General features: G+C 32.8%; 1 protein-coding gene across 1 annotated transcript; it reads left to right on the plus strand.

Moving 5' to 3' along the window:
- Nucleotides 1-9: 9 nt before the first annotated feature.
- Nucleotides 10-19,565, plus strand: LOC123686704 (KICSTOR complex protein SZT2-like). Its single transcript, XM_045626940.1, has 38 exons — nucleotides 10-489; nucleotides 1,581-1,762; nucleotides 2,966-3,205; nucleotides 3,268-3,697; nucleotides 3,765-3,985; nucleotides 4,041-4,156; nucleotides 4,218-4,341; nucleotides 4,618-4,756; nucleotides 4,853-5,111; nucleotides 5,371-5,536; nucleotides 5,589-5,804; nucleotides 5,866-5,984; nucleotides 6,038-6,256; nucleotides 6,510-6,828; nucleotides 6,882-7,081; nucleotides 7,138-7,457; nucleotides 7,515-7,881; nucleotides 7,966-8,209; nucleotides 8,743-9,196; nucleotides 9,626-9,836; nucleotides 9,890-9,962; nucleotides 10,021-10,206; nucleotides 10,262-10,517; nucleotides 10,573-10,708; nucleotides 10,867-11,370; nucleotides 11,494-11,656; nucleotides 11,717-11,986; nucleotides 12,037-12,159; nucleotides 12,214-12,439; nucleotides 13,382-14,280; nucleotides 14,339-14,503; nucleotides 14,564-15,105; nucleotides 15,175-15,349; nucleotides 16,764-16,983; nucleotides 17,036-17,330; nucleotides 17,447-17,784; nucleotides 17,839-18,158; nucleotides 18,951-19,565. The coding sequence occupies exons 1-38, from the start codon at nucleotides 432-434 to the stop codon at nucleotides 19,077-19,079; spliced, it is 9,624 nt and encodes a 3,207-aa protein (XP_045482896.1). The 5' UTR covers nucleotides 10-431; the 3' UTR covers nucleotides 19,080-19,565.
- Nucleotides 19,566-20,832: the final 1,267 nt, after the last annotated feature.

The raw sequence follows: 20,832 nt of genomic DNA on the forward strand, positions 1-20,832 counted from the left end.
TACAAGCTATAAATCATAACAAATATCCTTGGTTAGAAATAGAGTACAGGATAAGATAAACTAATCAACTGCAAATATCAATGCGATCGCGCTCATATTGCTACTGGAGAAAATTTAATAGATATCTCGCTTCTGACCACTTTTTTTCAATAAATTGTAACTTGATCAATTTCCTCAGTGACGTAACGATGTAAATGTTTGAATAGTTAATGTATTGGTGCAGTTGTCAACAATATTTACTATTGCTTCTTATGCCATAATACTCATGCTTATGGGGGTTTAGTATAGATAATGCTGGGTTATAGACTGTTTAAAATAATTCCAGTGATTGCTTCAAGTATTAGTTTCTAGCAAGAACTAAAGACAAATGTGCCTTCTTTGTGGGAGAGGGACTGAAAATCTAATCTCTTAAAGTGCCATTTATCAATGATATGGAATTCGATTCTGTTAGCCTAGATTCAGATGAAGGAGTTGAGTTGTCAGTCAACGGTAAGAATGAATAAATCTTGTTTGATCAGACATATTCAAAATCATTTTAATAAGTTTCTCAATTCCATCATTTCAACAGAGGGCATAATATATCTAGATGAAATGAAGAGTTCAATTAGAGTCGGTTAGTTGACATTCCCTATATTGACTTTTTTCAAATATTCCTTCATCGTTGAATTGAAAGAAAAGTGATATGAGAATAAATTTTATTAGGGCAATTTTCTTTGCCAGAATTTTTATTTTCTCTCACATTTTCAATTGAAAGCAGTAACAACTACCATATTTCATATGTGACATTGATAACTTGAAAATCTTCTGGATCTATTTGCTATGTACACCAATTCCTACCTTCTTTCCCTTGATTCTTACGATGTTCACTGAACATTACAGGATATCTTCTTTTGTGGGAATCAGAAAAATAAAAAAAAATGTAGTTTTGATAATTACAATTTTTTTTTTTTTTTAAAGATCTCAAGTGAATATAATTGCTGTATTTATCGTAAATGTTGACCTCTCTTTTTAACAATGTAATTGATACAATTAATCAGGTCCTCCTCATATCATAGTAGATATGTATTAATCATTTTACATGTATATTCATATTTGAACTTCATTTTCAATATATATGTTTCAATTAACCATGGAATATATCTTCTTCAATAAAGAAATGAGATTTTTGAGTTCACAGCGGAAATAACATTATATTGAATCGTCGGACGAACTTCAGAAACAAAAAGTTGCATTAATGAAAAAAATCGAAAATCTACTAATTTTAATGCTGATGTATGTTTTGCATCACATTAGTCCACCAAATTCCCTTTGTTTGATTAATAACAAGTGTTATTAGATACATGATAAACTTGTTATCTGCTGCAACAATTCATTATGCTCTCCTCCCTACTCTTATTTTTGTGTTGGATAACTGTCAATAAATAATAGCAGAAACTACTTGATAAACATACTATAGGAAATACTTCATATAGCTATATATTTCATGGATGTGTTGATTACATTGTGATTCACAAAAAAAAAGCACCGATAGATGTCTTTATATAAAAATAGCCAAGTGAATGGTTATGGCTTATTTGCAGAGCATGGCTACTACCCGGAAGATTTTCTGTACGCCGAAGAAGAAAACCAACAAATGGTTTTGGAAGCAAAAACTGTGTACCTACTCCTACCAAAAAACATACCAGTGTCGAGAGCGGCAAGGCTTCAGTGGCTCTTGAATCATCTTAATTCCGTTATAACTATGCCGACAACGCAGAAGTGGGTAAGTTGGAAATCGGAATCACGAAAGTATTTCAAGGTTATCGAACTGAATGAACCGTGAATACTTGTCCCTACACGTGACTGGATTCCGGAATTTTACCGCTTTAAGCAGTTAAAGGTCAAATGTCGAAAATGCAGTCACCCCAGTCAGGAAAATTGAATGGCAAATAAAACTCAGGAAAAAAATGGAAATGTTCAGAAATCAATTACTCCGAAACTATTTGAAATCGGACTTCACAAAAAAGAATGTTGTAGCCAGAATCATTAGAGCAAATACATAATCGTTTTTCAGTTTCAAACTAGGATAATTTAAACGCAAGATATTAATGCCACGGAAGTTCCGCGTTGGAGCGTGTCTTGTACGCTACCTATACGTAGGTATATCCAATAGAAGCCACTTACAATCCAATCCGAATAGCCGTGTCAAGTTTGATGAGAAACGGACTTTGGTCCGTGAAGGTCTCGGTAATTCCATGGTTGCTCATGCGCAACGCGCAAACTCTATTAGTGTGTCGTCACTCCACCATTTTAGTTGTCCTAGGTCATGTTTTTGTAAAGAAGGGTGTCTTTGATAAATTAGAGATTCATAGAACGATTTCATTATTAATTTTTATAGTCTGATAAAAGGGGATTAATACCAGTAAGTTTGAGGCCTATATCATTCGCCAGTTCTTGTCAAAAGACATTTCTTATAAGTTTGAACGTAACCTCAAATACCGACATAAAAAGAACCTTGACCTAAGACAGCTAATAGGCGGAGTGAGGTAAGCACTAAAAGCGCGTATTCAAACTCCTATCTAAGAAAAATAAGATTTGTTGTTTGATCGACATACCTTTATATTATCCATATCGAAATCAAGTGTAGCTTGTTATATTTACGCCAAAGAAAATTTACTTCTCTTTCAAATATGTAGTACAAACATCACCGCTTCAAAACATTGATCCCTCTAGGCCATAGGCTCAAACGCCACTTTTGGATATTTTTGTATATCAATTAACTGATTAATATTTCGATCTGACGATGTAGCTGCCAATTTAGCGTAACAGATTCGATGGTCTCAATACCATTTATCTACCTATTCTCTACGACTACCTTCCAAATTTACTTGTGTTATTTTTCTGAATGAACCTATAATGATGAAGAGCTATAAAAAATCTATCGTTTGTATATGTGGTGTTTGTTAAACGTAATCCATTTTTTTAGAACAATTCAACTGAAATTGAAATAGTGTCCATAGTACCGAGGGAGCAACTAATTTCTAAGTGTAATAAATTCCAAATAACCGGCCGTACTGAACTAAAATTTTTGGCTCATTCTTATAGAATAGTTTATTGTTTGGACATGAGCCCTTCCCAAGCTACCATTGACATTCAAAAAGGGGAAGTTTTGTTCGACGAGATATTTGATTGTTTCAAGCACAGCCTTGAAGGATTGACCCAACAGGTAAACTAAACTTTTTTCCATTTCGTCTGCGAGATTATCTGAAAAATTTCCTTTTTTTTTAGTTCACTGTACCTGGTAACCCGGTGGTGTTCAAGCCCAACATATATTTAACCGTAATTGTGAACACCCCATTTTTTATGAGTCCTGCTCAACAAGTTCTAGTCAAAGGTGTAGAAATTACTAGTACAAAGTTGCCTGAAATTATTAAGTTTGTAGGAGACCAATTTCATATAATCGAAGGTAAAATAGCAGAAGTAGCTACATTCGCTTACGACCAGATGGATAGTGAACGAGTAAGTGAAAAAAAATTTTTTTATCTTCCTTATAACAATCTTTTAATTCAGGCTCAAAACGAAAGTAATGTCTTGAATTTAAATGAAAGTGAAAGATTCGGTTTGAAAATTTCTATGGTTTCGCCTGATGCAAATTTCGTGAATATGTTGAGATATTCTATGCTGGCCATATCACTATTACCTGAAAATAGCATAAGTAGTAAGTATAAATAATCCCACAAGTTCTTTTGGTATCACTTTGTATAACTCATTATTTCAATTTTCAGATATTTTGGTGATTACAGATGGTGTTGTATCAATGCCAGATGCAAACATTTTGGAATCATTACTCTTTCAGCTACATTACGATTGCATTTCGGTTTCTTTTCTTAAAGTTGGTTCACCATTCCATCCACATTCTAGTTCTGGTTTTGTCTCATATACAGATTTGTTATATTTTTTTGCTCATTCTACTCTTGGTACCTGCCTACAGTTAATACATAATATAGTAAGTTGATTTATTCTTATCTAGAGTTAGTATATTATTTTATTTAAACTTGCAGAACTACCAATCGTTTACTATGATGAATATCTATCACCAACTGTTCCTTGTATGGAGTTTCCATACAAAAAATACATACGGAATACCTCAGACTGATTCAAATGTATGGTCTTCAGAGTAAGGAGAAATACAAACAAGTATTGTAATTTCATTATGAGATTCCCCCCTTTTTTTTCAGAAACGAAATATTTCGTGGATTTAGGAAACCAAATCTTCTAACGAAACGACAGTCAGAGGAAAAATCAAGTGCTTCCATTTTACTCTTATTGTCTAGAAGAATGAGAGAAGGATTCACAATAGATGTAAGTGAGTCCATCGCTATTTTCAATAAACAAGGTCTTTATCAATTATTGTAACATCGCAGTTGCCTTTTAAATATTTTTTGTATTGCGAATTCTCAATTCAAATATAAATAAAGACAAAAGTCCTTGTCATGAGCATAGACAGTTTTAATTCTGTGCTTTGGATCAAAGAAGAAACAGTATTAATATGAAGCACTTGAATAAGAAAAATTCCAAGGCCAACAGCAATGTTACAATCTCTTTTGAATATCCTTCTAAAATTGATTCATTTTCCAGCATATTTCCTATATCAATGGTTTATTGGAGGTGAAGTTAAGTTTGGAATGGAAATCATCAATTTTTATTTATTTCAAACTCGCCACACAATGGCCTGTAACCAAGAGCAACAGTACTTTATATGAAATTTTCATCGCAGGTGGATATAAATAATTTTTTCAGCTTGTAAAGTGAAAAGAGCTGTAGTTAGACAGGTCCAATTGATGTATGAATGACCAACTTGAATTTTTTCCAGCTCCATATGAATTTCTTCACGACATAACTTGTCTGATGAAGAAGGAAAACAAATCTTCACACAGAATAGCTATAATTGAACGATTTTGGTTGAGGTTGTCTCAATTAACAGGAGAGATTGGCTTTGCCCAGCAATTGAGTACATTTCCGACATCATCTCTGTGGCATAATTTACCAGATAGTGCAAGAAGTGGTATTCCTGTTTTTGTTGTAAACAATCCACTCGGTCCAGACAGCACCAAGTCATCCTTAATTCCAAGGTAATTTTCGTTAAACTCATAAGTGTTGTCAATATAAATTAATGAATATCGCAGTTGCCTTTGAATTATTCTTATATTTTGCCGTTTCATATAAATACTGTTGTTTCTTCTTCAATTCAAACCACAGAATTGATATATAATGATACTGTCTGTGCTCATCTATGTTCTATGGTGCTCATGACACATTCTTCTTTGTTTACATTTTGAATATCAGATCAATTGAAAATTGAATTAACAATACGTTTTCACTTCTTCTCAGTGATGTTTCCTGTCCAAAATTTAATCATCTGTGGCAACCAATATGCCAAATGGAAGGTAATAGTTGGAGAAAATGGTTTCATATGCATAAAATATCCCTTGTGTTGAAACATGATCAACTGCTTCCTAAAGGTTTACACTTGAACCAGACTTCCAGGAGATACGAAGTAAGCTTTAAGTAACTCATTGGAAACAGATGTTTATTTCAGTTTTTTTCAGACTGTACAGTGTAGACAGGCTGCTGCGGCATTGTACGGTTTCCTTTCTGAATGGTCAACTTTCATTTTGATAGATAATAATACATATTTGAGAATCCTAAAAGAACCAGACAAACCACCAGTGTCTTTTTGTATAATAAGGATAACTTCGAAACTGCCTTGTGCTGTTTTACATATTGGCTTTTTTACGCCTACACCTGGATTTCTTAGAAAAGAGGTAGTGTATTTACTCTGTATAGTGAGACTGGATTATATTTTCGTTTTTTTTTCAATTTTAGGTTATTGAACAACTGAAGACTGATATTTCACAATTGGCCTATACGACAGGTCCTTTAAGGATGAAGGAAAACACCATATGTGTTCTATTTGAGAAACCAATTGAAAAAGTTCTTATAAGGTATCAATTTATTATTACTAACAATAATAAAAGTTGTAAATTTGCAATTTTAGATATGAGAGAATGCCACATGATTTTTCAACTGTGATATTTCCGGATGGTACGCAACCTCCTCACTCAAATTTAAGTGTTACACAACCACTAACTAGTTCTCTATTTACAACTTTATCTCGATATCTGTACCATAAGAGATGTATCTGGGGAGCCAGCTATTCTTTCAATTATAGATTATCAGATACAGCTCTTTCGTGGATTTTGAATACCATAACTAAGTAAGTATCATAGTATTGTTCTTATCAATTTATTCGGAAAAAGCTAACTAAACTTGAAGATTTAATGAGTGTTTTTGATGTTTTAAACACAAACACACACAAACACTTTTCAGTACACTAAAATATTGATATTTCATGCATGTTCTAATATCAATATATTTCATTGAGAAAGCTATGGGATTATTTTGTTTGTTTTAAAGTGTCAATTGTCAGCTTTTTGTTAGAACCAGGGATTAATAGTATCTACTTTTAGGATGAGACTGGAAGAAGGCTTTCATTTTGCCCATTCTTCAGCTGGTATCCTGACGATGGTCATGGAACTATGGATGGATCCATATGCTAGCTGTTTAGTTCAGTATGTGTTATTTCCTGTAAATTACAGCGAAAGTAATGGTTGGGGGGAAGACAGCAATAGCTGTTCGGACGATGATAACAATAAAGATTGTGATGGTGAAGCCGAACTCCAACTTGTAACTGAAGTCTGGATAGAACCTCAATTTGGAAAAGTACAAACTACTAACAAGAGGATAACATATTTCAATGATAAATATTATTATGAAATAGCCAATATGGTGGGTAGATTAGGGAAGAAATTGTGAGAAATATATAAATATCCATTTTTTAGATATGCCATATTGATCACAACTGTATAAATACTTTACTTACGATGGAACACCTGAGTTTGATGTGCCAAGAAAAAAATAGAGCTTTCAGCATAGGTTCTTCAACAAATTTGTTCAACGTGTCATCTGTTAGTCAGAAAACAGTGAGGAAAAACAGTAAACTGATTTATCATCAAGAAACAAGTCCAAGGGACTCTAATGGGTATTCAAACAATTGAATTAATCTCTCCAGTAAACTAAGAATAAATTTGGTTTCAGATTCCCATGGTATCCCATTGTAGCACCAAGAATTGAACATATACCATTCAACTTCGATCCCATCGCTATTTTACCTTTTTGTCAACAAACCGAACTTCTATTTTCTTTATTTGTAGAGGGCAACGAAAAATTGTGTTTCCATAAAGGTGACATATCCAAAGCGAATAAGTTGCTGATGGATAATATCCACGATCATTTCATGGTTCTTCACGATTCGGAATTGGATTTAACAAAGGAAGAATCTGACAAATTCACCAAACATGTTATTAAGAGAAATAAAACAAGAGATTTTAATTCGATTTCCGAACCTAATCGAACAGGTATGTACTCGTATATAATAGTGAATCCATTTTTGTAATCTGATACAAATTTTGCAGAAAACTCTGAGGAAGTATCTCAGTGGCGGTGCTTACTGAAGGGGATATCAGTTTCCCATGTTATTTTAACATTCTTTCCGGCCACTTTAGACGACTTGAGAGTACTTATGGCTTCGGAAAAATCAGATAAAACAACTAGTGAACAGGATTTCTCTGATAGACCATGCTCAAGCAGTAGTAACATTAGCGATGTGCCAATTCATTCAACGAACAGCTTGATTTTACCTGTTTACGTGTATGATTGCCCTCTAAGAGTTTTAGTAAACGCCCATGTGAAAAACCTGGAAAACAATTTCGCTCACAATAAGGACGTGTACGAAGATCACAGATTCAAATTTACCGAATTTATTCAGGAGGAGTCTGTCGGGTAAAATTATTACTATTATAGCTTTAAATTTTTTTTAATTATTTTTTTGTCATCCATTTATTCATTTCCATGGCTTTTTTACAGGTTGAAGGAAGAGAGTACTCAAAACAGTCCGGAATCTAAAAGCGACGATTCCGACTCGTCAGATTCAAAGAACAACGCTAGAATTCATTGTAGAGCGTTGGTTTTAGCACATTCCAAAAGCTTTGTTCTATCTCTGTTCGTTGCTCTTCATTTCGATTCTTATATTCTCTCATCTGACATACAGTCTGCGATGGATCAATGCGAGGAAAGCATTACTGAAATCGATATTACAAATTATATGATGGTTAGTGACCTTCGAACACTATTCCACCAACATGCTTGGGGCATTGCTTGCTATTTGTTTTTTATTGACTTATTTGCATCCTTTTCTAGGCTAAATTTGCATGGGAGTACAGAACCTGTTATTCCACTAGTTCCTGAGATCATTTTCACCTTTGTCCTAAACCCCAAGTATTCTTTCACATTTTCTAATAAATCTTATATTATAATTTGTTTTTTATTCTTTACATTTATTTCTTTGAAAAAGACTGATATTTGCATGTTTTTACCATGTTCTAATAAATCTTTTTTCATAATTTGTCATTGTTATTTTTACATTTATTTCTCTGAAAACTTTTTCCAAACTAATATTTGCATGCTTTTGCTATGTTGTTCTAATTTTTCTAATAAACCTTTTTTCATAAAAATACGTTTTTTATTTATTTATTTATTTCTCCAAAAACTTTTTGCCGACTAATCCTTGCTTGCTTTGGTATGTTGTTTGTCTTTTCATGTAATTTTAAGCACTTTTTAACTTTAACAATGTATCATTTCTAGACTGTATGTGGCCATGTGAAAAACCTAAAAGACGATAAAATCAGCATAAAAATGCTCAACCAACCGGCTCCTTGCAGCGAATTAAAACCCATACATAGTTTGATCAAGGAGAAATTTTTTCAACTAATCAGACAATCTTTTAGTCCCATACCAACAAACAACGAGTTCTATTTTTGTCGAAGTGTAAATACTTTGAAAAAAGATATCAAACAACAAGACAGCGATGATGATATATCAAACTTATCAGAGGCCATTGAGCCAAAATCTGACAATGAAGTTAACTCAAGTTTGGAAAGATCCCAAATATTGCAAAGGATGGAAAGTGGTTTCTCTGGTATAAGTGACGTGCATATGCCAGATGTTTATCCATTATTTTTACAATTAATCTGTACTATAAGATACAACAATGGGGGTGATTCCAACGTATCTGTTAGAGTGCTACCGACTTGTTTGGGTAAGAATATATATTCGATTTCGTTCATCTACAACTGGAATGTCCCAGTTTTGGGGCATGTAAATCTATGCATAACAATTTACAAGCCTTTGGGCATGATTTTGGCCACCCCCTTAAAAATTTTCCCTCAAAACTCGAAATTGAGACCTTTTAAAAGCAGATTTGTTTTTGGCGTGGTCCATTACTTGTTCTTCAAATTATTCAGGCCTAAATATTTGTTTCTCGAAATTTATCCAAGGTTGAATTTGGAAATTTTCCCACAAAACTCGAAATTGAGAATCTAATAATACCACAGTCAAATTTTCTACCGCATCTCAACCACTGAAACGCTCGTAAATATTGGTTTGGAAAAGAAAAAAGACCTTCGAGAACCAGATCCTTGAAAGATTAGTACATTATTGATAAAATATATTACAAATTCTTTTTCAGGTGAAGTTATTCAGAATATAGAATCTGAAATCGAGGTTTTAGATAGGACGAAATTACACATAAGTCTGGATATATTGTGCCTTACCCTTCCTAGTAAAGTTCAGAATGTAATAACAGAATATTCTTCAAAAGGATTAAGAACAACGTCCTTTTGCTCAGATGGTTTCCAACCAAGTATTGGGAGCCCAGACTCAGAAACAAGTTTCACAGAGTAGGTAATGAAAATATTACCCATATTCATAATTTAATAACCCATCATTTCAGAATTCAAGACCCGGAAACCTTAGTAAATCTTCCCGATTATCAACAAAAATCAATTGTACGACTAAGAGATGAGGTAGAGCCCTTTTTCCTCGATATTAATCAATGTAATTTGGTCCATTTCGATTTTTTAGATTAAGTGGCTACTCAAAGATGAAATAGCTACAGCGTTGTTAGATGTTGAACCAGTAACTTCTAGTACGTTGAATACTATAGTAAGCCATGTAAGTCATAGCACAGGTAAACCTTCATGTGATATAGACAAAATAAATTTAAATTTCGTCTACAACACAGCTGAAAGTTATAATAATTTTGTCGAGGTATGTTGACTAACTATTTGAAATTAATTATTATAGGTTTTTTTAATGTTTGCAGGAGTTTTCTAAAATTGTTGTTTCTCCTTACAAATTATGCAAAAAGGAAGATTATTTTTATTTAGTAAAAGAAACGCCATTATCGCATTTGATGCCTGATGCCGTTCAATTCAATTCAAGTATAAACGACAGCAGTGGCATAAATGAGGATCTTGATATATTCAGATCTTCGAGTGACCAGGAAAAGGTTAAGGATGAAATAGCTTCCCAACCAAGTGACATTTCTAGTATCAATGGTAGCATTCTAACAGATGGAGGTACAGTGAAATTCCTAAAACGCCAACAAATAAATTAATAACCTAGTTATTTTAGGATACGAAGAAGATGTGAGCGAAGATTATGAGGATTATGATTGGCTTACAAACTTCGATATGAAACGACCTAATTTACCTAACTTCTGGCTCATCATGAAAGTTGACCACGATGTCACCATTTACTTCCATTGCAGGTAAGGTTAAGTTAGGTTAGGTTACGATGTCAACATTTACTTCCATTGCAGGTTAATTTAGTTTAGACTTGACGGAATCGACCGAAAGTATATCATTACAGTGTTAAAGAGATTATGAGTGATATTAATCTTAAATAGAATCATGTTAATTATTTCAGATTTTTGGAATTACCTACACCAAAAGTTGGCATTTATCTAGAAATCCAGAGAGCCGTGAGAGACGCCATAAGAGACCTCTGTAAAAGAGTTAACCAAGCTCTGCTTTTACAAATGCTGTGTGAAAGTAAGATATGTAATTCTCTATTGGAACCGGATGACGATTACAAAGATTGGCACTCTGAATTTATCAGTTCGTCACCAAGAGCTTCTTCATTCAACCGTTTGAAAAGTGTGGAAGGTCTTATATCTGAAAACAAGGAAGAAATTGAGGTCTCCAAGTCAAAATCTGAAACAGATTCAAGATTCAAAGTAGGCGAATTTAGTTGTCCAGTTGTTTGGCAAACTAATTTTATATTACACCCAAGATTGAAAACAGGTTCGGGTAAATCGATCATTTCCAGGGGGGTTCTCGCTTTGAAAAATATACTAGACAAATTTTCCGTTTTTAACAGAAACAATATGTTTGTCTATAAAGACCAGATGAAAAATGTGTTTTACTTGAGGTAAATATAAATGATTTTATTATGGCTGAAGGACCTTGGTCAATGGCCTATTGATTCTTATCAATAAAGAACTTGTTGTTGATTTTATTTACTTTTCATTCGATTTGTTAATATCGACTTCAGGTTACAGGAGAATATGCAGCCGAATTGTGGAAAAAATCCATCATTGAGACCTAATGAATATGAAACGGCCTTGGTTTCTAGAAGTCCTTCGATTGCCTCTCTACCACTTGGACATAAAGGAACTCTAGGCCAGTCTGACGCTAGTATATCTTCCAGTGCATCGGTAAATATCACTACGTGATTCTTTTTACATTCATAATAATTTTTTTTTAACCCCCATCAGAGTGAGATAAGACCACGTGTAAGAAGTTTTGGTGAGAAAGAAAGCAAGAATAGTCCAAACGAAGACACTCTGATTTTAAAAGTTCATGGAATCACAGCGGTCGGTAGGGATGTGCAATATGATTTGGTTCAAGTCTTACAAAATAGACTTGACGATGCAGTCTTAGAATTTCTGTCTATAACACTCGCAAGAAATGCTATGTGTCCTTTAACTCCAGAAGATGTTCGTTTTATTCAGAAACCTTTTCGACCACCCGAAGTTGTGATAAGGGTAATATAATGTTGATCAATTTTAACATCCAATTATTATTCTATTTTCAGCTTACAATTGAAGAATTTGCGTTGGGATATTTAGAATCGTTCATCCATTACCTAAAACAGAACTTGCTTCAATTTTTAAATATTCCTAAATATACCGATCTAAGGTCCCGTTGTCATTTCCAGGTGAAATATTTCCATTTTGTGCTGAATCCTGAATGATTTCGTTTTCATTTTCAGGACTTTCCTGAGAACGATTCTCCCAATAATATGGTATCGGAAGATAATATCTTCATCTACAATCAGAGCCAAAATCCCTCTTCTGGTAATAGAGGCATAGCATGTATAGTACTTAATTTAATAAACAACGTTATCAAAGAGACACAAGTTTCGGATACATTCAAGACCGATTTGGAAAACAAAAAATATAAAAACATAATTTCCACAAGGGTTATTAAAGCTGAAGGTACGACATACTATCACAGATGTTAGGAAGGAAATCGCTGCTGACGTTTTTTTGACCTCGAATCTTAATTGATAGATTCACTCCGTTCTTGATGGAAATTCATATCAACACTTAATTTATAAATACGTGGAAATCAAATTAATATCAATTTCTTCTAATTTAATTTTTAAATAGGTATGTGGAAATCCGATTTGGACCTCGAATAACCACACTCGAGAGCTGGGTTATACTTTCGGTCAAGATGTCTATAACCATGGTGTGTGCACTCCTCAAATTTTGAATGCAATGACAGTCGACCAAATTGAAAATATTAGTTTTAGTTCGTGGCGGCGCCGCAATGTCAAACTTGTCATTTCGATCTTTTTCCGTTGATTTTGATTGGATACATTAATTAAAACCCGATACCGACCAATCAAAAGCGATGTGTAACCGAGTATGATCGTGCAAAGTCGTGAAACAAAACACGAAACGTTTACTAGAATGAATTCAAATATTTGAAATAGAGAGAGAGTTTATTGGTATTTCAATTACAAGAATTGCTTCATTTTTTCTCATAATTTGAATTTATTTTGAATCTTGTAGAAAAAGAATAAAGTTCCGATATTTTTGAGTTAACTCAAGGTCAGAAAAACGTATGATACCAAAAGAGTACCAGGAATTGATAGATGAAACTCCAAACTTATTCAATATTATTCGTACGAATTTATGCTTGAAATTCGAAATTCGTTTCAGGAGCGTTATTTTTTATAGAATAGTAATCTGGGTTGTCTCTTTCTATGAATTTGCCCTTTCAAGTAACGCATAATATGCTTAGAAAATAATTTTCTTTCAACATCACTTCCACTTTTTATCGACATCGACTTGTTTTAAAGCATCAATTCCGGGTACTCTCTCTAATATACACCTATTTAAAAATTTATTTTAATGGATGATATTTTGTAGATCCGCTACCTGATGTTTATTTGGAATTCAGGTTATGGAAGCAAGGAAGAGTGAATATAGATAATCTTATCGAAAAATTGAATTCAACTGTTTGTCAGTCAGTTTGGGACTTGGTTACAGAATATTTTCTGCTTACACAACCTTTATGTGTAGAAGACTCATCCAAATCAGATTCTATATCACCTATATGTATTGATGAATTAGATTTCGATTCCTCCAAAGAACTTGAATTCAACGTTTTGATCAAAAGTAATAAAGATAGTAACCTTAAGACGCATGGTTCTAATATCACCAAAACTCATACACATGGAAGGAATAAGAAAAGAGCTGTGGTAACTCTTAAACGAAAAACATCAAGATCCATAACTTTCGACAACACTGGAAAAGAAAAAGGAGCACCGAGAAATGACAGATCATTTTCAAGGCCCACTGTCGAACTTAGTCCACTTGAAAACGGGAATGAAGGAATTCTCTCCGAAACTTATTCTAAATATTTACCAGATTGGTTAGAATTTGGCGTAAATCTTTCTGTTCCATCTGTCAGAAAACACAGAGTGACCTTAACTAACCGCCATTTAGTGTATGTTAGTATAAGGGAAGTGCTCAATCTAATACAAGACACTTCAAAAGCATTTACAGCGGTACCTACAAATGCCTTAAAGGTGGACGATCGTTACAAATATGTGGTATACATTCCATCAAATTCAGTTCAAAAATGTGTAATGATTTCAAGAAATTTCGAACATTGGAAAGCAAACAAGTCCTTCAAAGAACATCCGGAGTTACTGGAACTAATAAGCCCTCAAGTTTTGAAACATACTCAAAAATTTACACCTCTAGCTACTAATATTTTTGTGCCACGACAAAAAATTTTGTGGGCTTTTATAGAGAATGACAATGTGAGTTGAATATGTGAAAAATTGCTCAGTATGAGCATAATTATATGAATTGTTTCAGATTATCATATATACCTATAATTGGACAAAAGAAAAAATCGATAAATTGGTATCTAACTGTACAAACTTGGGTTTGTGGTTGAGTGTTCGTTCCTGCTTTTTGAATTCGTTAACAGCTCAGAAATTGGGACTTTTCCACAATCAATATTTAGCTAGAAAAAATTTCGTAAGTACATTGTCAATAAATTGATCAAAAGCAACTTTTGCAAATTAAAATATTTTTCAGTTGAGTTCCAACAATCCGTATGTATGTTACATTGGAAACGTGGAATATATGAGAGAATTACCGAAAGACATACCCAGAAGAACTATAGCAAATACAAATCTAGCAAAATCATTGGACGTATTCAGAGATGCCTTTCAAAAAACTAATTATCCTTCAAATGACATTGTTGTCATTTTAACGATAGAAATGCGAGAAGTGAAGTCATGGGAGGAAAAATGGAACGAAGAGATGAAAAAATTGCACTCAATGTACCAATCCAGAACAAGTTCTACAACAGTTCCTCTAATATTTTTACTCATGCAGAACTCACGAATTATTCATTACTGTCATACGCCCCTACTATTTTTACCTAAATGGAGGTTAAAATCTGCAGCTACTAGAGATCACAACCTATATCCTAACACACATGCTGATCAAATAGCATTGCGAAAAAACGATCCTTGGCACAGTGATCTCTGTTACGGTTTCTTCTGTGAATATCGTCGTTATTTGCAGACTCTTGGTTTTATGCCATTACAATTCGACAACAACAGCAAGCCAGGGTAAGTTTACAATTTTATTCAATTAAAAATCCATTTTTAGAACTTACCGAGTCATTTTAATATTTATAGGATGTGGTCCAAAGACAATTCATCATACGACTCTGTGTTCTACATACAGAAAACAATTCTAGGCGGTATTTTACTTTTTACTGCTGAATTTGTTGAACCATTTTTTACTACGAAGCTTCATGCCATCGAATGTAACAGACTACAAAATATTAGTTCAAGGGCCTCAATCAACAGAGTAAGAATCAAAACTAGTATCAAAGGAATGAATTAATTAATACGATGATTGTAACATCGCAGTTGCCTTTGAATTATTTTTTGCCGCCATTCAATATACATATATCATAGAATTTTGAATTGTCATGGAATTGTTAATTCCTCAGAATAAATACTATGTTTCAACTTTCAACATTAATTCTCAATCATAGATGTGAATCAATGAAGAAAGTGACATTAGATTTGTAATGAGCATAGACGAACCAAGAAGAAACGGTATTAAAATGACGCGGCAAAATAATTCAAAGCCAACTGCGATCTTACAATCATTATTGGAGACCATTACTGCGTTCGGTATATGCCACACCGTTCGCACTATTCGTGAGCTCTACATATAAGCGTTCGGCAAATCAAACCTTTCGCACAGTCTGCACTGTTCCGCGTTTGGTAAATGTTAAACGGTTGCACCGGTGCTCAACCTTTCATACCGTCTAGATAGACGGAGAAAAGGGTGCGAACTGTGGACCAAAGATTACAATAATATTAACATAAAAATGAAGAAAAGAAGTACGCCAAATTCTGTGTGATAGGAGTTTTTGATTTCGAGAGGTTATATTGAACACAAATAAGTTTTATATTCAGGATAATACAAATGAAAATTGGAGGCTTCTCAATAAAATATAAATTAATTTTTATATTAAATTTCTCTTGAAATCCGGTGAATCGTATTAAGCTTTGAACATAAAAATTAGAAATTAAGGATTGGTTTGAAAATAGGTTGTCTTTGAGCATCATGCACGAATCTGAGAATTTTGGAAAAACAATAATTATGAATTATGAGCTTATTATGCAAAATCTCTTTATATATTTAGAGTTTTTTCTTATGTTTGTATATGTTAAAGGCAATTAGGAAACGAATATTATAATAAAAATAAAGGTTTATTCCACAAAGTACATAATTGTATCTCAGCGAAGAAATCTTTCATCCATGTTCAAAGAATACATTATAAAATTCCTTTTGCTCTCTTCTAATTGGTTCCCTGATTGATTATGCATATTTTCGATGTCTACAAAATTTCCAACTTTTTCAATAAGTGGTTCATCAATAATGTCCTCAGGATTATCTCCTTTCGATTCAACTCTTTCAAGATGAACACATTATGTATAATACATCCTGATATCACGAGAAGACAAATTAGAACTTATGACTGTCCAATAATTTCAATCGACGAAATTGTTTTTTTTTTCTTTTCACCAAACAACAAATTCAAATATACTTCTATATCAGCACTGTGGTCACGTGATCTATCAACCGTTCCCATCTTACATCGCATGCTCCGCACCGGTGTGGATTTGCCAAACGCAGTACATGTATGTTCAAATTATGATGAAATTATTAGAAAGATAACAGAAAGAATTTTCAATTTTTTTTACAGTTCACACTCAGCTTTTTGGATGAATGCGACAGAGTTAAGATGTACATGCATCTACATTCATTCACTTATGATTATCATCTTCGTTCAGTTCACAACTACATATCAAATAACTCCGGAATAAATAGATTATGTGAAAATTATAACTTGAACCAATTCCTGGATGATTTTTTGAAATATTATAATAAAGCACCGAATTTCGCTAGGAATTTAGTGCATGAAGGTAATAAATAATGAATAAAATTCTCACCTAATCTAATATACTTTTTCCGTAGATACCTTGACAATAAAAGACCTTCTAACTGAAGGAAAACAATTATACGAGTATTTATTACAAAACATTGACCAGTACAATTTCAAAACATTGAAAATGGAGAAAAACAATGGAGAAATTGAACAAATTCTTGTGCAAGTGACCACAACGTCTCAAGTGCATTATACGGATTCCCAAGATTGTCACCATACAGATGATTTTGATATAACATTGGTTATTTGTAATTTATGTTTTCCTTACAGCCCAAGTGATTATGTTTTGCACTTAAAATATTATCTCATATTAACATCAAAAAGGTGAATTGATCAAATTTATATTGAGATCCAGTTATTTTTGTAAATGTGACTCATATTGAATAATATATTTAAAAAAAAACTCATTAGTCATAACCCTAACTTTTCTGTTTGGATAGAGAAATGTATCCCGCTATTGGTCGAGAAGAAAAACTGGGGAAATTCAAAACAGTTTCGTCAGCATCTAGAAGCATTCTTGGAGCAACAACGGAAAGAGATGAATGTGTTTCAAACCAATTCAAACCTGAAAATTTCGAGGACATATCGTCAATTTCTGAAAATGAGCATGACGATAATGAATTGAATAACGAAAAATCAAATGTAACTTATATAGAAATAAGTACGGAGAAAGTGAATTATTTGGGGTACTACTCTTCTCATGAGGAATTGATGCAAAAACTCATCTTAGAAAAAGCTCAAACCACACATAACGCTATAACAAGTATGGTTAAGAAAGGTATGTTTTTTTTTATTTTTTCACATTTTTTACTAATTTGTTTATTTTTGTAAGGTATGGTTCAATGTAGAAGTGATTTATTATGGAATAAATTGTTGTCTAGTGAGACTACTTTAACATACAACGAATTTGTTGAATTGAAGAATTTGTCTCGTCCGGAATTACTCTGTAATATCCATCCACATTTAAGTCCTCTTTTGAATCAACCAATATCATGGTATGAAGGTCTTTCAAAACTCCTACTCGTTAAGTATAACGATAATAAAAGGACTTTTATATCACTAGATGGTAATGTCCAGCAATATGTGATACTACATCCGAATTATTATGGAGCGTTCATGTTATTATCGATGGATTTACACATGGCTAGAGGGGTAAGTGGTACATTGTAAATATTTCTCTAATTCTATGGTAATTCTGTTCATTCTGCCGTGTAGAACGAAATCGTGCTGGAATATTCCAGTTTCACACAGATTTCATGTCTCTTTGTCAGCCTTCCCTTATCCACTCCTGGATGTAGGCTTCTTTCATGTTCCTCCATGCTGTCCTGTCCTAATCTATCTGAAACCATCTGTTTCCCGCATATTGTTTTATTTCATGTTTATATTTCATTTTTATATGTTGGTTCTACCAACTACCATTTCTTAATGTAAAAATCACAAAACGGTATTTATGGAAATATTCCATTGATTCCACTAAATACTTATGTATTTTCTATTTTTTTGAACTCATGGAAGAATATCAATGTCTCATTTAACAAAACTTAAAACATGTACAGCTTATCTTAGCTACAATACTAGGCATGAGGATATTTTATGTATTCCCAGGCATAATACTAAAAAGTATGAGTCGTCACCTACCTTCACAGGAATTAAATTATATAATCACTCGTCGGAACATCTTAAGAGACTTGTTGAAAAACAATTCAAGGAAGAAGTAAAAGCAATGTTGATTGAAAATTGCTTTCATAATATTCAAGAGTTCTTTACTAATTTCATCATTTAAGACTTTTTTAAAACTCACTTTTACCAGCATTGTTCTCTTTATATTTTCAATATTTTGTGTTATTTTTTTCTTGTCGACTATTCCTATACATTTGTATGATGTCTTAAAGGAGTAATAATTTATTATATTATTATTCACTTCAATCAAATCTTATTTTCTAGGATTTATATGCAGTATATCGAGAAATGGGAAAAAACGAGGATCTTGATGTTTGTCGCGCTTACCGCAAACAATTACTAGATGGATTTGTTAATTGTATTGCATTTTACTTGTGGTCCGGAATGATTTGAGAATAATCAATAATTATAATTACCTCAAAGTGAAATCAATTGATCGTTGACAATTATTCATTTTTTTCATTGTCTTTAGTTTATACAATAATCAATTCAATTTATTATTTTTCCTACATATTAGTAGGCAAGACTGTTATTCTATTATTACAATAATGATTTCATCACCTATATTCATATAAAGCAAATAAGTACCTCATTGAAACTATTGTAATAAGTGTGTGTATATATATATATATTTTTTTATTGTCTTTGCTGGTGAAAATAATCTGAATTTTGTTGAATATTTTATACATTGATATTTTGTGGATATTTTTTTGTCTAATAGTTCCAGGTTATTGAGCGTGGTGAAAGTGAAATAGCTAACTAAAATTTTTGTTGTAACATAAGAGAGCATCACTGTGATAAATTTACCTCTGTTTTGTTATTGAGAACTATTAAATATTTTTTTATCTCCATGTGCCATTAATAAAAATGAATATTGAACAATGTTTCATTTTTCTAATCCTGGTGATATTATGAATGAGAAATTATATAATGGACACCTCAGATAGGCACATTTGAATTGAATTGTTTGTTAAAACAAAACTCATAATAATCATACTTATTAACAGTCTCCTGAAAAAAACAGACCACAGGTACAGAATTTGGCTTTTTCCAAATTAATGAGAAAAACGACGGACAGAGCTTTTTTCGAAAAATAAAAGAGCGATATACATATTTAAATTTACTACAAACATCGGTTGCTTTGCCGCTTTGATCATTTAAATAAGGCGATGAAATCATTAATTTCAAAGGTGCAAATCAAGAAACGAATAAAAAAAATTATTAGTCACAGAATTTATCTCATAGGCAATATATTCTGTGATCGGAGTTCCCAATAAAAATACTCCTCTATGACAACATTTTTTCAATCTGGCAACGTAGCTGCCAATTTGACGTAGAAAATTGGACGTTATTCGGGGGTTTCAAGGTCATATACTTATTCTACAATATTCATATCTTTTATTATGATGAATTTTCTATAATTTGGACTTGAAAGATTTTTATATTGATATTGAAGAAATCCTACACGGTTTTCATTAAAAACAATGCGACCGTGACTCCTACGAAAACATGCGTACTTCTAACGAGGATGTTTGTACTTTTCTCGAGTTCTATCGTTCCAACGGATCATTGATAATATCATCTCATCGTTCATAAAAGATAAATATTGTTAAGGAAAATACTGAGACCTTGCATTTTCGGCCTAATATACTCATGTAACGACAGCGCGTTTTGCAAAATTATTGTTCCATCGACAACATAGGCTTTTGTTCAACCAATTCACGAGTCCTAGATTTTCGATTAACATAAGGATTGTTTTATTAACGATATACGTATATTGAATTGACAATATAGGCCTTTTGAAACCTATTTGGCACCATGCCTTTTTAAGATTACATTGGCAGTGACGTCAGTGGACACTGACGTCATCCGATTGAAGGTTTGCACAAAGTGTGCCATATGAATTTTTTCGGAAGGCCATTTTAACAGGAAAATTGATTCGAACGAAAACAGAATTAGGAATATCTCGATCTGTTCTGTCTCCGTTCAGTAGATATTTATTAATGATCAACTAATTGGCTTGGAAAACCATTATGTGAAAGTAAGGAATTATATGAGGTGAATTGAATCCTGGAGTTATTTTAAATGATCAACAGATTAATGATGAATTTTTAAATTTTATTCCACCCAAAACATTCGTCCTATT

This window comes from Harmonia axyridis, chromosome X (genome assembly GCF_914767665.1).
Source record: "Harmonia axyridis chromosome X, icHarAxyr1.1, whole genome shotgun sequence".
NCBI lineage: Eukaryota > Metazoa > Arthropoda > Insecta > Coleoptera > Coccinellidae > Harmonia > Harmonia axyridis.

Coding starts and splice junctions, on each gene's coding strand:
- LOC123686704 (XM_045626940.1), top strand. CDS start 432: ATGGAATTCGATTCTGTTAGCCTAGATTCAGATGAAGGAGTTGAGTTG. Junction 15,106..15,174: donor GACAACAACAGCAAGCCAGG/GTAAGTTTACAA, acceptor TAATATTTATAG/GATGTGGTCCAAAGACAATT. Junction 16,984..17,035: donor TAGGAATTTAGTGCATGAAG/GTAATAAATAAT, acceptor CTTTTTCCGTAG/ATACCTTGACAATAAAAGAC.